Genomic DNA, 24,003 nt, shown 5'->3' with positions numbered 1-24,003 from the left:
AACGAACTTAGTGTTTAGATTATAGATAAGCTTAGTGGCTATAGTTTTATATTCCTTATTATTTATTCAATAGTAGCGAAAATTATTATTAAAGAGGGTTATAAGCGCTAGGTATTTAAGGTAGGTGCCTTTAATAGTATTAGGGAATAATAGATAGGGCCTAATATAGCGGCACTCTACTTAGAATAGTCGTTTTATATCCTAAAGGTTATTATAGCGCTTAACGCAATCTAGGTAGAAGTCTTTATTTAGTGGCTCGATTAGTGGCGCATTTATTATAGCGAAGGAAATAGTTATAAAAAAGGATATCGCGAAAGTTAGTTAATAAGGAGTAATTAGAGATAGAGAGAAGGGAATATAAGGGAAGAGAAAATTTATAGGAATTATAACTTATATAAATAATTCGTTAAAGGTAACTAGGTAATAATAAGAAATAAATCAATAAGAATTATTTAATAAGGAGTAAATAGTAGATAATAGAAATTAGTTAATAAGAATTAGTTAATAAGGAGCAAATAGTAGATAATAGAAATTAGTTAATAAGAACTAGTTAATAAGAAATAAATAATAGATAATAGAAATTAGTTAACGCTAATTAACTAGGCAATAATAAGAAAAGAATTAATAATAGAAATCGCTTAATAAGAATTGGTTAATAATAAGTAAATAATAGATAATAGAAATTAGTTAACCCTAGGCTATTAGGGAATAATAGGAATTTATTAATAGGAATTAGTTAATAACGCGAAAAGAGTTAACTATAGAAATTCCCTAAAAGAAATCTATATAAGCTTCGTACTTTAGAAAGAGCTTAGTAATCTAGAAGACGTAATAAGGATCTAGAGAGGTATTATTAACAATCGAGAATTTAAGTTAAGTCGAATAACCTAAGATTACTAACTTTTTGATAGGCGGCAAAAAGGGCAATAAATAGGCTATATAATCCGAAATTCTAATAGCTATTAAAACGTAAGAGGCTAAGTTTTAAAACTATCGTCTACCTTTTTAATAGTCATTAGAAAACTAGTGCCGTAGCTATAGGACCTTATTTTATATATATAATAAATAAAGGTCCTAGAAAGAGGCTATTATTAGAGGTTAAAGACCCTTAGAGATAGAGTAAAATAGTATAAAATATACTAATAAAGGTGAATGTAGAGATCTTAATCATAATATATATTTATATCTATATAATAGCGGCTTTATTATTATATAGAAAGTATAGCGAGAAAGGGCTTATAAGACTCTAGGTATAATATTATACTTACGGGCTTAATTAATTAATTAATTAATTAAAGTTTAATTAACCTAATAGAGCCTAACTAGTTACGTTATAGCTATATAGGCGCTTTATCTAAACCGAAGCAGAACTTAGTATCCTAAACGTTATATCTATAGAACGAGACCCTATATAAAGGAAAGCTAGCCCTTAGTGGGCTAGTATAGTAAGGAATATAAATAGATATATCTAACGCCCTTAATCCCGCCAATCCCGCGAATCCCGCGAATCCCTATATCTTATATCTAGTCTTCCTTCTCTAGTATCTTATATCTACCTCCCTAGCCCCTATATTCCGTCTACTCTATTCTTAATTAATTATAGTGGTATAGTAACTAATAGAGCCTAACTAGGTACGTCGAGGCTATATAGGCGCTTCGTCTAAATCCGAAGTAGAACTTAGTGTCCTTAACTCTAGACTAGACCTAGCACTCACCCACCCTATAGATCTAAGATTAGGAACCTCCCTCCACCTATACCTCTAAGGGCTAGGGTCCAACCGACCTATATAAGACACGCTTTACCTATTTAGGACACGCCTTAGCTTTTTATAATAAATGACTAAGTGGATTAACACCTAAAACGTCACTTTTTTCCTAAAATTAGTCACGTATAGACCCTTAAAGTGACCCTCGGAGGGTCGGGCACCTCTATATCCGACCCTCAAGGTCTAGAAGTCGGACCCTCCACCTATAAAAAGGAGGTGTGGGTGGAGGGTCTAGAGGGTCACCTATAAGTAAGTACTAAGTCTACTCTAGACTCGTGGCTTATAATAAATAGTCGTATAAAGAAAAACTAGTCTCTCATAGGAGGCTAGTATAGTAGAGAGTATCCTAAATCTAAATCCTATATATAATAAAGCCTATATAAAATTAAACCTAAAGTAATAAAGCCTACGATAAATCACTCCTTCTATATCCCCTCGTCCCTATATCATACTTCTGCCCCTCTTTTATTAGTTCTTTTCTCTAGGCCTAGGGAACTCCTAGCGCTTTAGATTCTTAATTAGTTATAGTACGTAGTGAATTAGTGTTTATTAAGTATCCTAGCTATTCTTAGTGGCCTAGTCTTAGTGTTTATTAGTAAATATATAGCGTCTTTATAACCTACCCTATAGCCATAAGGCCAATTTATTTATAGTCGTTATCTAGTTCTAGCTTAGCGTTCCGGAATTAGCCTAGGAGACTTATTTAATATATTATTATAGTAGCGTAGTGGGCTATATATAGGTATAATATAATTGCGTTATATTCCGTAGTGCTACTAAGATTGATATAAGCGATCTTATCTAGTATAGTTCGCTATAGACTATTATATAGTAGGCACTAAAGTAGGATATATCTTAGTGTCTAAGATCCTTAGTGATAGCTATAACGATCTATTTCCCTTTCTTCGATCTTATATAAGAAATGCCCTAAGCTAATACGCTTAGACCTTATTTAAATAAGAATCGATATATATAGCTTAGATAGTCCCTTAAATAGCTCTAAGGCCTTATAGCTTAGTGCCTTAATTAGGTACTTTGTTGGTTTAGCCGTCTTCTCTTTCTCCCACTACTTCTTCTATCTCTCCTTAATACGCTTATGCGTGTTTCGCTTCGCGGCGAAGGCGAGCTAGATAAAGTATTTCTCTAAGCCTACGCCTATATCTTCTAGAGAATCTCCCACTCCCTATAAAGCGGCTAATTTTATAGCCTTATCTATAGTTTTATTACTAGCAACCTCTATAGACTTACGGGCTCCTCACGGGATCTTAAGGTAGGTGAGTAATTAGGGTTATAAACCCTAGTGTTATATATAATCGCAAAATTCAAACGCCTACTACTACTTCGCTATCTTCTATTATTCACTAAAAGTTTAGATATAAGGTACCTACAGTGGTGTAACATAAGTATTTGACCTCGAGTACTTTAGGATCCACTTTTAGCCTGACCGCTTTATTATACCGCCTACTTTATTAGTACACCACACCTCGCGTTTCAACGCGCTTGCTAACATATACGCTACAGTTAACGCGTTATAGCAGTCTTTCTTACCTTATTATGCCTCCTATACGTGGGAAGAGAGGCCCAGAGCTTGACTGCCTTACTAGGGCCAAGATCTACGAATTACACGCTATAAATGGCTGGGGTGCAACAACTATTAAGAAGATGCGCTTTCCCAATATTCCACGCTCAACAATTCAATATACCCTTACCCAAGAGGCAAAGCGTCAAAAACAAGAAAGCCTTCCACGCTTAGGCGCTCCAAGGAAGCTTACTGAAGAGGATCGTGACTATATCTACGACACTATACAAGAAAAGCCATCGATATTGATTAAAGATCTACTTAGAGAGGTCGATTTTAAGGTCCATCGCTAGTTAATTTGGCGTCTAACCCACGAAATGGGTCTTCGAAAATGGAGGAAAATGCAGCGTCCGGCACTTACGCCTGAATATGCTACGAAACGGCTTCAATAGGCACTCGAATACCAACACTTCACTCCTAAAGACTGGGCCCGCGTCTACTGGTTAGACGAATGTACAGTTGAACGTAGAATAGGCCAGCGGCAAGAATGGACGTTTATATATCCAAAAGACTAGCTTTTTCAGCATTCAAAAGAAGGCTCTTAGGTTCAGATAGTTCCGGCGCGAGGGAAGCAAATTAAGTAGATGTTTTGGGCTGCTTTCTCTAGCTTACCGCGTCGATCAGGCCTAATTCCATTATTCGGAGATCCTACGTCTAGAAGAGGTAGTGTTTCTTCACGTACGATTGAAGAGCTCTATCGGCGTATCTTACCTACGCTACTTAATAGTATTGATAATAATGCTATTTTTCAGCAAGATAACGCGCCCGTTCATACTGCATATATTATACGGGAAGCTCTTAATGAGCTTACCTGCGAGATTATGGAATGGCCTCCTTATTCACCTAATTTAAACCCGATCGAGAACCTCTAGGCGCTGCTAAAAGCCGAAATTCTTAAGCGTTATCCTAAACTAATGCGCCTACCGAACAACGAATCTACGTTAGATCTATTGCTAAAAGCTGCACAGGAAGCCTAGGAAGGCCTAGATATTGAATTATTCAAGCATCTATCAGAAACTATGCCTCACAGGGTAGCTAATGTTATTAAGTATGAGGGGTGGCATACTAGCTATTAGACTGAATTGAATTTCAGAGGTTTCTGCCTGGCAGTATTAGAAAAGTGGGTCCTAGGCCGAAGTACTCGAGGTCAAATACTTACGTTACACCACTGTATATACTAATAGAGCATCTATTAAATTTTGAGAAACATTGGCTTAATATTAATAGAGAAAAAGGCATATAAGGTTTATTTAAATACGGTTAGCGTATATAAGGTTTATTCGAAAGCGGTTAGCGTTCGTGGCCTAAGGTTTAATGCCGCGCTAGAATGCGCGAACTTTAGAAGGCTATTGCACCACAACTAATGTATTAAATAATTATTAATTGACATTTTTATAATGCTCGAGGCCATGGGATTTTCATACAAGTAAAAATAATTTAATAAATCTAGATTGTGGTTGTACGTTGTTGCTGTAACTTGCCTAATATACTTTATAGGGTCTAGAAGTTAGCCTAGTTAACGTATTTCCCGGTTGACCTGCGCACCCGGTTGACCTGCGCACACCGCCTACCACTGTATTTTTAATTAGGATTTTTTCCACCTAAACGCCATAATATATTGAAAACCTATCGATTTTTATATGAATTGATCTTATGCCCTATATCTCCACACCCAGAACACTTTGGTTAAGTACGTTTGGCTGGCAGAGGTAGTAAATTAGGCTATTGAACGGCCGTAGGCGTAGGCGATTTAATGCGCTCTATAGCCTGTGTAGGAGGCTATAGAATCTGTGAGGCCTCAGCGACTGTTAGGCCACCTAGATATGCTATCTGCCTAGTTGATCGTGCGCGTTTCTGCCGCTTTTTCTCATTATGCGCGCGTAGATCACTAACTTCCTTCGCGAGTAGTGCTGTGTGATGCAAAGCAAGAGAGTGGCCTTTAATAATTTGGTCAAGCATAGTTTTGGTAGGACTTAGTGGGCTTTTTGAACGTTGCTTAAGTAGATCTTTAAGCGCTTTAGCCTATTTCTCTAATTGAATAGCTATTCTAGGCGTTTTTGGTGTAAAAACGCTAGATCTACTGCTTAGTCGGCTATTAGGAGGCGTAGGCGTCCGAAGCTGGATATTAAGCTTTGAAAGCACTCGTTCTGGGTCGAATGGCACTAAACCAGCTGCTGCGAAGCTATTTTGAATAGTTTCTGGCCTCAATGTATCCGCACGCGCTTCAGGGTAGGCCATTAAAAAATCGAGCTTATCGATATGATTATAGCCAAGACGCACTTGATTCTCCATAAGGCGGCCATAGGCGCGTTTTAATATAGCAAAGCAACCTACATCAAGAGGTTGTAGGAGATGTGATGAATGCGCTAGCATACAAAGCGGAATAATTGCGTTTTCAGTGCAGATTCGATCAAATTGCGCTATAAGATGGCTACCATAGCCATCAAGAATCAATAATCGATATTTTCCACGCGTACGCCTAGCGGTCGCAGGAATAAAGTGTTTTTCTAGCTAGCGTAGGCCAATCTCATCGGTAGTCTAGCCATTCGGCGAGACCTCAATACGCCAATCACACAGTAGGCCATCAAACCATCCTCTAATATGGTTTTTGCCTTTAAATATCATATAGGGCGGTAACGCCCTACTAGTAGCGTTGATTGATTTAATTGTAGTGACCCATTCACGATTTCCAGCTTGTAAAATAGCTCGCCGACCGTAGTATTCAGCGCGGGTAACGACCCTAGCTGTAGCGATTAGGCCCATCGCGAAGCCTGTCTCATCAAAGTTATAGATATCCTCTGGTTGGATACCGTTCTCTTCGATAACGCTTTGTACAGTCGTAAACCACGCGCGTAAGGCCTTTGGATCTTCGTTTAAGGCGCGTTGATAGTCATATCGTCTCGAGAATCGCGTACAAAGCTCTGACCGGCGGTTAATAAAGGCTGATGGCCAATTTTTGCCGACTGTAGGTGATGGTGTAGAGCCACGCGCTGCGAGGAGAATATTGGCCATTTCTCCTACAGTAGCTGGCCTAGGCGCTGCTCCACGTGTATCCATAGAGAGTATCCATTGTGTAAGCGAATCTTCCTCGGTTTAGGTCAATAGATGTCGTGGATGGCGTTTATCAGCGCGAAAGGGTGTTCCATTCATACGCGTACGTGCTGTAGTTTCAGGCACACCGTATTTAAGAGCCGCTGCGCGAAGAGAGGAAAATTGGCCATTTTTATAGGCCTGGATAGCTAGAAGGGTTTTACCCTCGCGTTCTAGTGATTTTGGAGCGTTTTGACCGCGTTTTGGTGGCATAGTAGATGGTTAAAGAAAGTAGGTGTGGAAACGCGACGCGTTTCGGGCGGTGTGCGCAGGTCAACCGGGTGCGCATGTCAACCGGGAAATACGTTAATAGCTAAGCCTAGTACTTACATAAGGGATCTATAGCTTAAATAGGTATAGGCTACCCGCGCGAAAAGGTCTTGGCATCCCCCATCAAAAATAATTCACGAAAACTAGACCCCCTTAGCCCCTACTATTCTAGGTTGAAATCCAAAAATATAAATAAGCCAAAAGATTAGAAAGGCTTTAATATTAAAAGATTTAAAAGACCCGATCGAAAAATACTAAGATTTGACCTACTTAGGTTGACTCGGTACCCCCCCCCTTGCCAAGACTTTTTAACTATGGGTACCCCCCCCCCTACCGGGCGATTCTATGTTTAGGTCGACTAACTAGTCGTGGGTCGGGTTTCCCAAATCATAACCCGCCCACATATCTGCTGATTAAGATCCAACCCAACCCGGAGGGGGTTGGGTTTCGCGGGCGGGTTGGGCGAGGTCTAGGCCCAACAGTCAAGGCAGCCTTACTGCACGTGGGTTGATATGCTAAGCTTCATTGGTGCCGTGAGAATCTCGGGTTCGAACAATTTCCCATCCTTTCATCTCCGATAGAATAACCGACATCGCTGGTGGAGATAGTATTGTCTGAGCACCTCTCAGAACGGATAGTCTGTCCCAAAACTGCCCGGTCACATTGCCACATCTTGAGCTCTCATTAGCTACAACACCAGCGAAGCTTTTTAGAAGCGAACCAATGCTTTTGCTCGTGGCATCCACTGTTAACGACAGGAATCAGGAATCAGGAACCAGGAACGCGACACACTTCGCGGTATCATGGTTGGATTCTGGAAGCTTGTCCGGAGGGACTTTCAGGCTCTCTTGATGCCTGATCCCAAATTCCCCATATAAAGGGCGAGCAGCCAAGGGATCAGCAGAAAATTGAGCACACAGCTGTCTGTCTTTCCTCATATTCAAGATGCCGTTCTTGTCTCGTGTTGCCCTGACCTTGGGTCTGAGCCTGGGTGCTGCTGCCGCCCCAAACTCCATCATTGCGCCTAAGGGTGCTGAGACCCTCACCGTGGGTATCCTTGGTGGTAAGTACTTGCAGTTTTAGATATTGGGACATCAAGTCCTCGAACAAGAATACTAACGAATCGAAGATTACGGCTGGACTGGTTGGCAGCCTCTGCCTTTGGATTTCTGCAACAATGCCTTGTTGAAGCTCGAGGCCGACGGCGTGCAGGTTTCCCGCCAGCTTCAGAATGACTGCGACCCCGGTGACCGCCAGGCCATCTCCAACGCCACTATCGAGGAGAGTAAGTCATCTATCTAATAGGTCACTTCACGAACCGGAAAAAGGAGAAAACATGGAAAGGGAAAAGTGCATATACGCTAACGTTCATTGCAGCCCGCACGGCTCACTACATCGAGAAGGTCTGCCTCAAGAAGAACTGCTCAGCCTTTATCTCCGTCGGCGATAACTTCTACGATAGCGGTGTCGACTTCACATCGGAAGGTATCCAGCGCTTCTACGAGGGCTGGGCTGACATGTACGTCGGCGAGGCCTTCGACAACAAGACCTGGTACCAGGCTCTCGGTAACCACGACATTGTCGCTGGCCAGGCCGGTGTTGATTTTCAAACCCGTCTTGCTCCCTTGATCGATGATCGTTGGTATTTTGGACACGAGCATCTGCCATATTACACCTACGACCTGACCGGCTCTAACTGGACCGCAACCTTCGTGGTCGTGGACTCCGATTGCTTTATCGACAATTATCAGAAAGAAACCTCCGTCTACAACACCGATTATGTGATCGCCTGTCACAAGGACACCCAGAAGCAGGTGGACTTCTTGCGCGAGTCTTTTGCTAAGTCTGATGCTACCTGGAAGATCTTGCAGATCCACCACGGTTACATCTCCTCCTCGTCCAACTACACTGAGCTGGATCCCCTGATGGAAATTGTTCGCGAGAACAACGGTGTCGTCGTCAACGGCCATGACCACTGCATGGCTCACTACCAGTACGAAAACACTGACTTTGTTCTCACCGGCGGCGCAGGCTATGCCGAGGCCGGCGACTGCAACTATGGTGTTCCTCTCGGCCCATTCGCCAAGTGGCTCGGTGCCGACGCCAACCAGGCCGCTAACGGCTTTGTGACTCTTGACATCAACTACAACACCTTGACCTTTGAGTACTACGCCCGTGACATGCGCCTTAAGGGTGCCGACTACTACCCTGTCAAGGACGACATGAAGCCCTCGTACAGCTTCGCCGTTACCAAACATGCGACCAAGGCTTAGGAACTGCATTTACATTGGGGCGCCAATGAGCGTGTGTTTTTGAATAGTGGGCTACTTTGTGTAAACTAAGTACTTACTAGACGATAGGTATCTCGATTATTTTATACTAGAAAGAGTTTAGGATACTATCTTCTCCTAGCGCTTTCCCTGCCTTTGCCGTCTTCACTGCTTCTTATATTTCTAGTATCGTAATTAGTGGGAATTCGATTGGTTGTGGGTACTAAAAGTAAATAGTGTCGAAGAGATCTACTAGCGATAGTTATAGGAAAAAGGCTATCTAAAAGGCTTCTACTTTCTAATCGACCGTTTCTACGAGCTTTCCTAGTATTTAAAGACCTTAGATCTTTAAAGATAGGGTAAGACCTTTATTATATACTTCGTTGCGATTCCTCGCCTATTTAGCGAGACGCTATATACCCTAAGGGCTATCTTCGATGATCTACTGAACCTAGCGCTAGTGCGCTTAGGATAGTGCTTTCTTAACTAGACGCGTTTTCTGATTGCGTACTTTAGAGTAATATATCTAGTTATAGGGATCCTTCGTTCTTATATATCTACATCGTAGACGACGGACTTCCTTAATAGCCGCTTTATACTCCTAATTAAAATTAGGGTTCGACTATATTAACGGTTTTGCCTATAGGGTTAAGGCTTTAATTACTAATTAGACGATATCTAGTAGTTTCTGATATTAGGCCTCGACCTATAGTGGGCCTACTTAGGATAGGTCCCTTGCTTATAAACCTTCCTCAATCTTCTAAATAAGCTTCTTTTCGTTCGTGGTATTCTAGTTTCTCCGCTTCTATTATATAAGTGCTAGGGTTTCAATATCTAGTATTATTCTAATTAGGAAATAGTTAGATAAGTATTTAATCTTATCCACTCGCTTATAGCGAATAAGCCTACTAGTGAGACTTAAACTAATAAAGGTGAGGTCGATTAACGATGACTAGTCATTTCGAGACTAGGTGGCCCTTCCTTCCTTAGTAATTAACTTAAGGTTCTACTTATTTATAATCTTTAGTAGTTCCCTAGCTTCTTTGTCGGTCTTAGTCCCTAGACCTCCCTATACTAGGTGGTATATATTTATATCCCTTAATACGACGTATTCTATAAAAGGGCGCCTTACTAGTTCGCTTCTTAGCTAGGCTAGGGTGTTACTACTAGGTCTATTATATATATTATATACGAATAGGTCCGTCTAGTCCTTGCCTTGATAGGCCTTTCTAAGCTTTAGTAGCTAATAGTCCTACGAGATAAGCTAGTAAAACTAGGTACTAGAGTCAATCTTTCTCGATATAAAGAAGCATACCCCTAGTTAGTAACGATCTAGACCCTAGTCTTAGTCCCCACTTTAGTCTATTCTACGCGAGGTTTCCTTTACTAGATATACTAGTTAAAATTTTGTAGTCGCTAGTTAGTGGGTTATATATTATTATTCGTTTCTCTATAGCTTCTACACCGCGACGATATCTACTACTAAGACGTTCCTATCCCTAAGAAACGTAGCTATCACTAACTATAACTTATATATATTATACTAAAGTATTTTAAACGACTTTATTAATATATAGATTTGTTATCACTACGCTCGCTAGCCTTATACTATATATCGTCAGTTAGGTCTTTAATTATAGGTATATCGGTAGTGATCGCGGGAGAGGATCTAACTAGCATCGCTTAAATTTAGTTATATTAGAGGGTAATAAGTTTTCGATATTTAGGGCTATCTAGGTCTAGATCCTCGAGGCTAGGTTTTAGTGTAGTGTTAGTGTCGTTAATCGTTGTGACGTCGTTAGTGAACTAAGTAAGCTCTTCTTCTAGGCTATCCTACTAGGGGATATCCTAAGGAGGATCGGCCTAAGAGAGTTAGATATCGAACTAGTTACTATTATCTAGCTATTCGTCTATAATGTCTCTTAGCTCGCCTATATAGCGCTTCTTTAAAATAGTGTATTCTTACGCGGTCGTCTACGACGTCGCCTAGGACCTCGTCGATCGCTAGTTTATCGATATTATAGTGTTAGAGGCGGTTACACTTAGTCTTTGGGCCTAGTCCTTAATCCCTTTAGGCGACTAGGGCCTCTTCTAGGTTTCGTAGGTTTAATAAGCTCCTTAAGTAACGTTCCTATTCTAGTTAGGTTTATTTCTAGGTTAATTATGACATACTAAGGGCGCTAAGAGATAGCTACCTCCTACTATCCTTTTGGAGTATATATAGATAGATCTAAGTCTACTATTTCTACTAAGTCTAGTCTTATTAAAGGGTGTCGGCGTATTAATATTTACTATACTTTTAAAATATAGTGGGTTATAGTAATACGTAGGGCAGTTAGCTAGCGCCTGCTTTACCTTATTTATCGCCGCGATCTTCACTAGGCAATCCTAGCTAATTAGGCGGTACCCACTACTATAATTAGCGTATTTTACTAATATCGCCTACCTCTATATTAACGAGCACTCCTAGGTTAGGTGCTCGTTAGCATAGTGGCTATATTTAAAGACGTTAGAATAGTGTGACTAGATATACCCTAGTTTTTGGCATTTTCTATAGAGCTTTATCCGTCCTTCGCGGCAGAAGCGTAAAGTATTATAAATTTGCTTCCCCTATACGACACTAATAATAATAGCACGGTTAGCTATAACTAGGCTAGTAAACTCGATTAAGACTAAGCCCTTAGCCTATATACCCAGTCGCTCAGCTAGCCAAGATACTAGATCTTAGCGCCTTCGCCCTAGTCGTTCTATCTAAGTAGTTTAGCTAAGACGTTAGCCATCCTCTCTAGGTGTTAGGACTGGAGTTAGACCAGGTAAGGGACCAGACGGAACTATAAGTATGTGGATGAGAAGTTCAATCCTGCGATTGTGACTGAACTAATCCTTAAGAAAGAGAGCTCATTAATTACAAGAGAATGCCTTTTATTCCTTTGTGCGGTCACGTGGCGTTCGCTTTCATGCAGGTTCGCGGGAAACCCTCTCATGTGGCTTCTGATATACCAGATTGGGCATCTGAATTGCCTCATGTTGTTCAAGGGCCGTAACACTAGGGTAACTTTCATCGACTTTACGGGGATATAGTACGCCACGACTCCCCACGAGGGCTCTTAGATCACCGAGCCAGGCCCGAATGCACTCAACCACTTAGGATACTTACGAAGGAGCTCAGCCCCGGCGGCACTGTTGGCCACCATCACCACATCGCCTGATGGCAGTTTTCGAGCTACGACGAAGGCAGCCCCTCCCGCTAGGGCTATAGAATTCTTCTGTCGAGCACTAGTCGTCTTTTGACGTTCTGCCCGTTCGACCAGCTCCCGCGGCGTGAGTCCGCGAATCTGTTCACGATTCGGGCCGACCTTCACGATTACCACTCGGTCTTCGCGAAGCTCGATTTCCGGTACCCCTGGAGATGACGTGCCGTTGCTGCGGGTATTCGGTGCCGCAGCCTTGGCCAAGCCGCGCTGCCAGTCTCTGGCTCGGAAGTCGCGCCACGCTGCTGCGGAACTCGCCGCGGAGGTGGATACATTGGTTGATAGGATACTCGTTTTTTTTCAATGGTATCAATTCGCTGGTTCAGACGTTCGGTGTCGGCGTTGATCTTGGTCAGCGCTTCAAGTACTGGTCATCCCCTGGCCGTCTCCCCGTTGGGCGTTGAGTGCGAACTGGCGGACCGCATGGATATATCCCGTGATGTATGTATCCTCTGAGCCATTGTTCTCGATGTAATTAGGCACGCGGCGGGCTCCCTCTGCGATGTCTTCCATCGACCGAGGTGGATCACCTGATGCTGTGGGTTTTGGTGTTCCTCTCCTGTCAGGGGGCAATCTCTGCGCGTTCGCACCAGTCGCAACTATCGCTGCCATCTCCCCTATGAAAAGGGTATCAGACGGTCGCGTTTGAAGTTACGACTACGATGAACTAATTCCCGAGGCCGTGGGACCTCTGATTGGCTAGATATTCCAAGAAAACGTTTTTGCCAAGAAAGAGTTGCTTTTTTCCGTCAGTCAATTGGCAAGTGATGAGATAAATCCGGTACTTACGCGTTCACTTCGTCTGTGGCATCTTTACCTATCATGTGCTTTATAGCTAGGGCGCCGCCGGGGTGGAATTTGATCCAGCAATCCAGTTTAATCACTTTACCGTCGAGGGTGATGATAGATTTGTCTTCGGCAATCATACCTTCAATCTCACGTCTCGAAAGGAGGATTTCCCTGGTCATAGCCTGGGTAGTCATCTTGCTCATCTGCGATGGTTGACAAAATCCGTGGAGGTACCAAGACTGGTATTGCAGAATTCGGATGGATTTTGGTCAGAAATTTGGGGAACAAGAGCTTTGAGATAAAGAGAAGGTAGGTACGAGGCACCTCTACGAAAGAATCCATTTACTCTGCTACCTAGAATTAGTGCCATAGCGCAAGACATCCCCTTGAACTAGATCTAATGGCCCAAGGGGGCAGTGTAGTGGGTCGTTTCGACAGAAAAGCGGAAACGGCGAGAGTCCCATGGAGAGGTGGAGGAGAATATGGTACTGGAGGAATGGTGGAGAGGCGTGTACTAGGTAAATGGTGTCGGGCTGGGACAGTTAGGGGTAGTTTCCACTCGAGGGTAGAAGTACCGGCATCCACGTGCGCCGGACGAGGCCTGCGATTGCAACAGGCCACGAACAAGCAATTTCCAAAGTCCGAAAAAAAAAACTGACAGCCAATAGCTCAGCCCCGATTGCTACATGGTGAAAACCGTGAATATTCGGGGACACCGTACATTGCTATTTAAGGATAAAAAGGGATTAGGCAGCACCATACAAGTGCCGGAACCTCGTGGGTGGTAAGTTTAGCTCTCGGCTAGATTTTCCGTGTCTCGCTACCTCAACTTCTTGCCTCGCCTCGATACGAATCTAGCATGCGTATATCGGGCGTCCGAGTGCACGGATACTTCAGAAGGCACAGATCCCGATACCCCTCTCCGCCAAAAATACAACAGTGACTCCCAAAGTCCTCCTACACATGGTTGGGAGGAGTCTGTCTATGTGAAGGCGCTCGCTCGGCCAGTTCAAGTCTGGCTCGCGATCAATTCTATGAAAAACAAATTGTTCATTCCATTATATCCTAGGACGAATTATGATTCCAAAGCTCTGCCTATCTACATCAAAACCACCTGGAGAAAGTCCCGCTTTCTTAAGCGGTCTCAGCATGAGTAGGAGTCTACTTTTCCAGAACGCGCTCCTCGGACGGCGTTCTGCGCCGGCAAAGCAACCCCGTGGGAGTGACTTCTCCACCTCGATATGTCAGGTCAAAGATAGACTTCGAGCGAATAACAATCTCGTCAATTTCTCGGGAATGCGGCCCTTTCGGCTGACCATTGTAAAAGAAAAAGCTTTGGCGGCGACAATGATCTTCAGTCGTGAATTTTTACTACCTCGACGGATTCTACGACCACAGCCATTAAGTCTTTTGAATAACCGGTACCTATTTGCTTCGATTACGCGGCCGCGACAAGTTTCCCAGGGTAAAGTCGAGGGCGTCGAGCCATGACTGCAAACCCCATCTCATTGGTTGGCGGTCCGGGATCGCCTCTTGCGGCAGGTGGGGGTCGAGTCCGATACGTGCAAGGCAAATAATTCCGGTGAATGACAAGTGCATCCCTCCCGTTCCTCTGGAAAATGAAAATTTACCCGAAAAAAGGCGCTGGTGACGAATTCAGCCTATGGGCATTGTAACGAGCCAATTCTTCGTCATCTGGAGATTTGCTGGGGGCATCTGCATACGAGCCGTGTGTACGTAGGGCCTCTGATTGGCTACATATGTCAAGAAAACGTTTTTGCCAAGAAAGAGTTGTCTCCAAGAAAGGTTGTTTCCCCTTTCTTGTCAAATTTCAGGCGACCTCTTTCCTAGTTAAAACACTGCTCCACGGATCGGCGTCCAGGTTGCTTCGCCGAACGTTTGAAAACGTGCAGCCTAGTGCAGTTTCTCAAAGCCGACATGATTCTATACAGTTTCATATATCAAAATATCAAAGCTTAAATGAGGCAGTCCACGAAGAAGCTCAGACCATTCCGGGGCGGGAGCGAGAACGAGCAAGAACGAGGATCCCCAAACTCAGATAGGTGTACCGAGTTACCCGGATGTTGTCATCGTTCACGAGCTTTTGCTGCAAAGCAATTTCCCTAGCGGCGGGCTTACCGGGCGGAGGCCGTATTTAAGAAATTTTGGCATCGTATGTTCATTGGACAGCCGGATACCCGTTTTTCAGGTTTCCTGTCAGTTCTCAGGCTCTCTGTCCATGGATATTTCAAGGTTTACGCGTACTGCATGCTGAGCACAAATGAAATTGGCCAAGGGTATTAAAGCCTCTCAATCACTCTCCGTTGCCGTGCAATTATATGGATAGAGTTTGGCTCGTCGTTATTACGTTTTAAATCCGAGAATTCATTGTTCATGTAAATGAGTCGTGTCACACAGCGACTTTCCGTCATTATTTAGAACAACCTTTTCAAAGGTAATATCATTTTCAAGGAACACGATAGTCGAGAGGTATCTCGCGCTTGCTTTTATTTCAGGCTTCAATTTTCATAATATTCATTTCTCACTAGTGGTCAACCGTACGAAAAGAGAAGTTTGTCTCTGCTGTCCGCCGAAGATGTGAATCAAATTGTTGTCCCACTTGGAGCACGCGGCGTGATCTCATTTTGTGGAAGTGCAACACACAGGTTGGAATTGAAGGCAAGCTCGACTTGTATTATGATGACGACGGCGACAGTCGAATAGCCTCGTTCTACTGGAAAGGGCCCTGGCCTCGGTTTGCAAATCGGTTCGAAATAACAAACCACGACACTAAAAAATACCTAATAATTATGTCACCTATTCACCGAAATTGCGTTTTGGGAGAGGTACCAATCACCGTGAATCAGGTTGGTCTTTGACTATTGGGTTTTTAGCACATCGTGTGCTTATTTCGTTACCTACTTGTTATGTATGATCCTGTGAATTCCAACAACTCTTTCTTGGCGAAAAGGTCCAATAAGAGGCCCCACGGCCTCATGAATTAGTTCATCGTAGTAGTAACATCAAACGTTACCGTCTGATACCCTTTTCATGGGGAAGATGGCAACGATACTTGCGACTGGTGCGAACGCACAGAGACTGCCCTAGACGACTTAAACTTCGCAACTGCCTGCCGGGTGGTATTTGCTGGGTTCCTCCGCCTCAGAGAGTTCACTTATAAAACAGAAGACCTCGGCACGTGTTCTATTATCCTAGCCACAAAGCTAACGCGCTCCGACGTCAGATTCTCGTCCTCGTTAGACCATGCGCAACTCACATTCAAGCGGAGTAAGACGGACCGCCGCCACGAAGGAGTACAGATTATTCTTGCAAAAACAAGAGATGGAGCATGTCCGGTAGACGCGCTGCAGAAGTTGCTACTTCTCGACCCCAGAGGGCCCAGTGCCCTGTTGTTCTCCTTCCATAGAAGACCATTCTGTCACAACAATTTTCTCTCTACCTTATCTACTAAGCTGAGAGCACTTTTGTTGCAGGCCGACAGCTACTCAGGCCACAGTTTTCGGAAGGGTGCGGCTCAACATGCGCACGAATGTGGGGATCCTCGTCGACCAGATTCAGGTGCTCGGGAGATGGACCTTGGAGGCATTCAGGATATATTTTACGATGAACGCATCCGTCTTGTACAAGCTCAATTATCAGTTTCAGACGGGCTCGCCAGCTCCGCTGTCTCTAATGGTTCCTTCACCGGCTCCTCCACCGTCCTAGTTTGGCCCGGGTCATTTGGGTCCTCTACGTTATGATCTAATGCGTTTACGTATATGAATTTAGCGACAGGTGACCCTTTATGACCAAACTATACATAATGTATCCCTCTTGACTGTGCGAGGTCACCATTTAAAGAAGCATAATGAAATTTTCGACTTAGAATGCTCCTTATCTTGCTTCCACGACCGAAGAAAGCCTTGCCAGAATCAATCAAGGCCCTTGAATTCTTTTTCCTGCGATTCATCGTGCTTCTGAGGGTTCCCATTCAACATACAAATTTGTTCTTCATCCACTACTGGCTTTGCCCCGGTTTGAGTCTTCCTCTCGCCCTCCTGATTCATGTGTTCAGATTTGTATCCATAATGGAGTCTGGGATGAAGTATTCTTTGCAGAAACTTCCTTACCCTGTGCTTTTCCCTCATTGGAGATCCTGTGTATTACGAACGTCAGAAACAAACAGTAAGCGATATGATTTTCAACTTAACCTTTTGACAGTCAACTTGAATGGACTTAATGAAATCTTGCATCAAAGCTCAAATTTCGAAGATATGATTACCTGAAAGAAAGCGAGTATTAAAAGAATCATTTCAATGATGGCATGAAAACTTCAACTCCGATGCGCATATGCCATATGCGTCAAAGGTCAATCATATCCATGGTTCCGCTGGAGTGGTTAACCGGAGAATATTAAACTTAAACCCATCTTCTCACTCATCAATTATCTCCCTCCTAAAAAGGGGGCTTTTATTTGAAATTTATTCATTAGGTTTTTGTCAACTCTTCAGATGTCGCTTCCAGAAACCATAAAGTCCAGAAAAGAGACAGCGCCGGTCGTGTCTTACTTAGTATGCAAATAATATCAGCCCCCAGACTTCCAAAAACACGCGTCCTACCACAGAGGCCGTAAAGATTATACAAAGAGCATCTGATCAGGTTATTTGGGTTTCGCCGATTATTGACTAACCTCGACTCAGGGTCAGCGAGCTCACTTCCAGAATAAGATTTAATTAAATGACGACAGCAACGCGCTAGTCGGACCCATGTCTTCCGCTTTGATTCCGTGAAAGGCGGCCAATAGAGAAACGCTTACTTCTGGCTTATTCAGCTCGGAGGCGTTTATGTCGGAAGCATTCAGTGATGATATAATTGATTATGCAGGATCAGAAGTAAAACCACCTGAGGAACAAGTATCGGAGACTGTTTAATTAGCTCTAAAAGTTCATTGACGTTATTTTAGAGCCTGAAACTCCTTTTTAAGAATTTCATAGGAATTATTATCACCAACACGAGACAGCTAGTTGGTTATCTCGATTCCAACAAATGCCAGAAGTTTAAGGCAAGAACTCCGGACCGAACGGAAGCGTATAATGTATTCTTTAGAATATGGAAATTAGTGCGCAATGATCATGTGCTTGATCAGTGACGTCAATGACCCGGCATTGAAAATTACTTATTAGCAATAAAGGTGCCGTCTAGCTAAACTAATAAAAGAGCAATGACGAGTAATCAAATGATACTCGTAGCCAATGCTAATGAGGATGACCAAGACAGCTATACTGCCGGCAGGATGGCAGGTTCCGCACAGGAGGAAGCCAGAGTGCTAGGTGCGTGGACACCATCCACACTGCATTCATCATCATATGAGAAGCTCGCGCAAAAGAAACCTAAACTTACGGATCATCTCTCAATCACCATAGGGCCCATTATGATCATAATATTTGACATTGTGGTCCCCTGCATAATATACTACATTTGGTTCGATATCCATCGATCCCACTGGAAGAGCGCCTGTCGATCCTACGAGGCATGCCGTTTCACGAAGCCTGAATTCGACAAGCAGGTCTTAGGCTACGCTATTATCTCCTTTGGCTTAGGCGAGCTCTACATTCTGATTGCCCGGGTCTGTCGCCTTCTTTGGCACCCAGATGAGTGTGCTCCTTTGCTATCACGCTCGCGATGGGAACTCGATGCTACATCCTGGGTATATGGTGTGGCCATGATTTGCGCCTTAATTCCATTCGTTATCGGTAGCAGCAAGGAACTCCCCGAGCTCTATCTCTACTCCCCGGGGGTCCTCATGGCATTTCTCGGAATCCTGATGCTCATCACTCTCATCCCGCTGAAGATTCCCATTGGTATCAACTCACAGGCAAAGGGGACGCCATTGCGGCCGTTGGTATACTACGCGGCTGAAGACTTCATAGCTGTTGATGGCTTGCAGGATCGCGAGTTCCGCATACGGTACAATGCACGTTATGATTCGTCAAAGGCTTTCAGGCGCATGCTTCTCGGTCTCACTATCTGGTGGATCTTTGGAGTCTGTGTCTATTTAGGGAGCTTATCGGCCATAATATGGATCATGGAATTCCACTATGCGTTTGGATTATCCCTAGGGATTCTCTTCGCGTATATTCTTATTTGGGCAGCAGTGTCATATATCTGGCTGCAGATCGGAATAAATCGAGAGCGCAAGGTACAGGAGATATCCGTATGATAGACCAGACAGCAGTTACACGGATAACTTGGATTGAACGGTTGTATTGTATCTATTAGATTAATGGAGATTTTGAAGAAGGCAATGCATTAATGATCGGTCAACCTAAAAAAACAACTCGTTCTTGGCAAAAACGTTTTCTTGAAATATCCAGCCAATCAGAGGTCCTACGGCCTCGGGAATTAGTTCATCGTAGTTGTAACTTCAAGCGCTACCGTCTGATACCCTTTCTGTAGGGGGATGGCAGCGATAGTTGCGACTGGTGCGAACGCACAGAGAATGCCCCCGGACAGGAGAGGAACACCAAAAGCCACAGCATCAGGTGACCGACCCACCTCGGTCGATGGAAGACGTCGCAGAGGGAGCCCGCCGCGTGCTCAACTATATTGAGAAAAATGGCTCAGAGGACAGATATATCACAGGATATATCCCTCGGCCAGGAGCCTCCGCGCGTCAGCGCCTTTGGTTAGGTACACGACCATTGACCCATATGGCTTCGCGGCTTCCTTGCTGCTAAGCCACGTCATTTTGGCGACAGTAGTCTCGTTCTCCTCACCGAGGGCTGCCGCCGCTCCTGACAGGATGTCATGGTTGTCATCCAGTACTGCAGCCCTCTTGACGCTGTCGACCTTGATCGGGTAGAGCTCGTCCCGAAGCACCCGGGCTCCCGCACCGATCTTTGTTTCCGCCACTTTCTTGACCGGCTGGTGCTCGGCTTCATCGCGACACGCGATTCTGATCCGGTCGGTATTTCTTGGACCCACAGTGACAGCGCGACAGCGCTAGTGAGTGTGATCGTCCATCGTCCGGATCTCTGTCTCGATTGTGGCCCTGATTGAGCCCGCGGATATCTTCTCACTTTCGCTTTCGGTCATCTTTGAGGTGTCTATCGTGCAGTATAGCGTATCGGTGAAGGTGGTCGGTGTCGTGTTCGACGTTGAAAGAGTCCGTATGTTGCTCGGGTGACTGAGTCGAGGAATACGGGCGACATCTGCGTAGGACGGGGAGCCTGTGAGGGCGGGAGTGCTAATTGCGTCACGTAGGGTTTGAATTTCGCGTAGGATGTCATCGAGGCCAGTCTGAGAGCATGCCTCGGATTGCGATACCAATGGTCTATCTGTCAGGATCTGTAGCTCGTGTCGCACTTCTGCGAGGGCGGCGCTGAATTCTTCCTTAGCCTTCCGCAGCTCTTCTTTGCGCAATTCATCTCGCAGTTTGATGTCTTTCCTGAGGTTGACGAGCTCTCGTATAAGTTCAGAGGCGTTCGGGTCCTCACTCTCCGTCGAGGAGTCCGACGTTACCGTTTCCCGTTGGGTTACTGGCTTGCCCAGTGTCTTCTTCTTCTGCTGCTGCTGCGAACGCGCATTTATCTGCTGGATGTCGATTTCTTGCTCTTGGCCATAGTTGTTAGGCGGTCTGGTGGTGCGTCTCGGTCTCAATACTCGTGGCGGTGACTTTTCGTGTTCGTCGCGGTCAGGCGGTTCAGAGGTTCGCGTCTCGGCCCGCCATTCTGGTTTTCTCGCGTTTCTCCGACAAAAGGTACAGGGAGCTAGATAAAGTACAGTAGTTCCCGACAAGTGTCGAAGATATATACCTTGCGTCGTGGTCCGGCACTGCCTACAGTCTTCTAGGTACAGTACAGTCGATCTCAGGATGAATACTGTAGTCGTTGGTCCACTCGATTGGCGATACAGTCTGTCAGGGTACACACACACAAACACATAATTCATTACGCCCGGAGGCATCAAGCCTAGAGGGCACCTATAATTAGTCTACATTGAACTATAGCGTGATTCTCCGACTTTACTAACAAAAGCTTCCTAGCGCTAAACCATAAATAGACTAGACTGCGCCATAACCCGCAATGCGGGTCAAGACCTTCAACCCGCACCCGAACCCGCAGCGGGTTCGGGTTCTAAGTTGTAACCCGGACCCAACCCAGCGGGTTATAAATCTAGATTTAGAAACCCGCAAATAACCCATCTCAACCCGAATTTACATAAAATTTAGGTCTTGGCATTCATAAAAATACTTAGTAATTATGTACGGTATTCTTTAATACACTTTATATCTAGTTATCTATTACCTTATATATATAAATAGATATTATATCGGCTATATATAAGCTATATATATTTTTATAATAGATATAAGGCTAGAATAGGTAAGTGGGGTAGGTAATTAGGTCTAAATTATATATATATATATTTCTCGGAGGGTAGGTGCACCACTTTTTCTAAGAGCTCTGTAATTTATTTGAAACCTCGAAATCTAGCTTTTATATATATATAAGCCTTTATATAAAATATATAGCCTATTATCTATATAAATATCTCTATATATACTAATATTACCTAGGATAATATAGTTAATACAACACTAGAACATACGTATTTTTGCATAATCTATATATAGCTCTTGCGGGTTGGGTTCGGGTTATGCGGGTTCGGGTTGGGTTATCTACCTCGACCCAAAACCCGCGTGCGGGTCCAAGAAGTCGACCCGAACCCAACCCATTCTAGCTACTAGATAGCTTAGGGGTAAATAGCTATAGGTTCTCCGATGCAAGGTACGGAATACTCTCTATATTATTAAAGGTAGATAACGGAAATACGTTAGAGTATTAGCTTTAAGATATATCGCGAAGTAAGAGGGTACTTAGGGTAAATAAAGAAATAAAGAAGATATACTAAGAGATTATTATAGGGAACAAGCTCCACGCTAATAGACTTATCGATTATTCACTAGATTAGACTAATAACTCTTATATTTCTTATATAATTAGTTTAGCGTAGGCATTTTTAGTAGGCCTAACCCACGAAAACCTATTTTAACCCGCGAGAATCTATCGAGAACCCACGAGAACCTATTATAACCCACGAGAACCTATTATAACCCGCGAGAACCTATTAAGAACCTATAGAAACCTATTAAAACCCACAAAAAACCTATTAAAACCTATAAATAACCTATGCCTAACCTATATCGACTATCTCTAAACTAAAAAAGTTTCACAAAGACTAGAGCTTTTTAACTTCATTTCTACTTCACGACTAACAAATATAGCTTAAGGATTAAATAAAATATATTTAAAATAAAATAGGCTATAAAGAATTACTTATTAGAGAAAAAAGTACATTTTATAGGCGTAACGTAAATAAAGCAGAGAAGATTTATTATCTTTAAAAGAGCGCACTACCTTCGCTCTATAATAGATATATATTTCTACAGCAATATAAGCTTCTTAGAATATATCAGGTTTCCATCATAACTCTAGGGCTATATTATATTAAAACTACGTAAATAACTAATTACCAATATTAATGAATATATATTTAAGTGAATTTCTTAAAGTTACCAATATATTTTAGAGGAAGTCGATAAATTATTATTATAGTTACAAAAACAAGTGTAAAAAACAGTATTAAATTAAGATGAATCAGCCAAATTATATACGCCAAGACTAGGATTTTATATAAGAATAGGTCGAAATAGGTTATTTACGGGTTTTTAACTTTAGATTTAAAACCCATTAGGTTAGGTTAGGTTCTAGGTGCAGAACCCAAAACCCGCGTTGGGTTGGGTTGGGTTTTGATTCCAGAACCCATTCGCGGGTTATGGCGCAGTCTACCTATACGTAGTCTCTATTACGCTTAATAGTATAGAATACGTACTTAATACGCTTCTTGCTATCCTTAGGGATATCGATGCCTAAGATAGGCGACTAGCTCTTTAGATAGCGTGCTAAGGATATACCGTGGGCTAGACATTGACACTCCCATGGGTATTCCCATTTGGGACAGTCCCGTCCCGCCCATGGGTGGGATATGGGACCGACCCTTAGTCCCATGGGTGGGACGGCCTTTTCCCTACCCACCTATGGGACTCCCATACTCCCATAAGTACCCATAATACAAGGAGGTATAATTAATGTATATTATGTAGGAATCTTTGGTATTTAGGTGGTAAAATTACAGTCGAAAGGTAATAAAATAAGAAAAACAAAGTGAGGTTTGAATGAGAGAATAGCACCTATATTATTCTATAGAATTTCAAAGCCCTCAGGCCCCCGAGGACGTCTTTTCACCCGACTAGAGGCCCGAATCTGGCTTTCTGGAATTATAGGCAAAGAGACCAAATCATCATCACTCTTATTAGATAAAACACTCTTTCTTCTCTTACTAGCCCGAACAGAAGATAGCCTAGAAACATCTATCCTATCTAGCTCATCTAGCTCATCTAGCTCATCCACCCTATCCGCCTCAGTATCACTAATTAGCTCAAAACCTTCTATTTGCTGAGAAGGTTCATCTGTTTCACCGTCCTCGTGGATAGATAGAGATCGGATAAAAGCTAGCTACTGATCTTCTATCTCGAACCTAGTCGTACACATAAATATCATTAGGTCTTAGATAGTTGAAGAATTCAGACGACCCCTCCGATAATAACAGATATCCTGGGCTAAATTAAATAACCTTTCTACACTAGCACTAGTAGCAGGGATAGAGAAAATATCCTGTGCTATATATGCTAGTGTAGGGAACTAATGCGTATGATCTTTCTAGAATAGACGAGGGCTAATTGGGACCAAACCTAAGTAAAACTAAAGAAATTAGACGAGAGGTAAAATGAGAGGTAAGACTAGAAGTGAGAGAAAAGTGAGAGGAAAGTGAGAGGAAAGTGAGAGGAAAAAGTAAGCTTACCTCCTTGGAGATATTAGGTTAATTCATCCTGATCCTTAGTGGATTTAGGCTTAGAAGCAAGCAAT

At 43.3% G+C, this 24,003-nt stretch overlaps 5 protein-coding genes across 5 annotated transcripts; 2 read left to right on the top strand and 3 right to left on the bottom strand.

Annotated features, from left to right (window-relative positions):
* Positions 1 to 7,650: 7,650 nt before the first annotated feature.
* On the top strand, positions 7,651 to 8,978 carry N7498_007849 (uncharacterized protein; the record flags this gene model as incomplete). Its single annotated transcript, XM_058454911.1, has 3 exons — positions 7,651 to 7,768; positions 7,835 to 7,990; positions 8,083 to 8,978. The coding sequence occupies 3 exons, from the start codon at positions 7,651 to 7,653 to the stop codon at positions 8,976 to 8,978; spliced, it is 1,170 nt and encodes a 389-aa protein (XP_058307160.1).
* A 3,104-nt stretch (positions 8,979 to 12,082) lies between these two features.
* N7498_007848 (uncharacterized protein) lies at positions 12,083 to 12,739 on the bottom strand (the record flags this gene model as incomplete). Its single annotated transcript, XM_058454910.1, has 2 exons — positions 12,083 to 12,468; positions 12,595 to 12,739. The coding sequence occupies 2 exons, from the start codon at positions 12,737 to 12,739 to the stop codon at positions 12,083 to 12,085; spliced, it is 531 nt and encodes a 176-aa protein (XP_058307159.1).
* Positions 12,740 to 13,011: 272 nt separating this feature from the next.
* N7498_007847 (uncharacterized protein) lies at positions 13,012 to 13,209 on the bottom strand (the record flags this gene model as incomplete). The annotated part of the gene is made up of 1 exon (XM_058454909.1): positions 13,012 to 13,209. One exon carries the CDS (start codon positions 13,207 to 13,209, stop codon positions 13,012 to 13,014), a length of 198 nt encoding a protein of 65 aa, XP_058307158.1.
* A 5,042-nt stretch (positions 13,210 to 18,251) lies between these two features.
* Positions 18,252 to 19,235, top strand: N7498_007846 (uncharacterized protein; the record flags this gene model as incomplete). The annotated part of the gene is made up of 1 exon (XM_058454908.1): positions 18,252 to 19,235. The coding sequence occupies one exon, from the start codon at positions 18,252 to 18,254 to the stop codon at positions 19,233 to 19,235; it is 984 nt and encodes a 327-aa protein (XP_058307157.1).
* Positions 19,236 to 19,651: 416 nt separating this feature from the next.
* On the bottom strand, positions 19,652 to 20,980 carry N7498_007845 (uncharacterized protein; the record flags this gene model as incomplete). The annotated part of the gene is made up of 3 exons (XM_058454907.1): positions 19,652 to 19,950; positions 20,095 to 20,784; positions 20,947 to 20,980. The coding sequence occupies 3 exons, from the start codon at positions 20,978 to 20,980 to the stop codon at positions 19,652 to 19,654; spliced, it is 1,023 nt and encodes a 340-aa protein (XP_058307156.1).
* Positions 20,981 to 24,003: the final 3,023 nt, after the last annotated feature.

The sequence above is a fragment of the Penicillium cinerascens genome, assembly GCF_028974065.1.
Source record: "Penicillium cinerascens strain IBT 15544 chromosome Unknown contig_9_segment0_segment0, whole genome shotgun sequence".
Lineage (NCBI taxonomy): Eukaryota > Fungi > Ascomycota > Eurotiomycetes > Eurotiales > Aspergillaceae > Penicillium > Penicillium cinerascens.
Note: the sequence above shows the minus strand (reverse complement) of the source record. Positions and strands in the feature narration are given on the sequence as shown.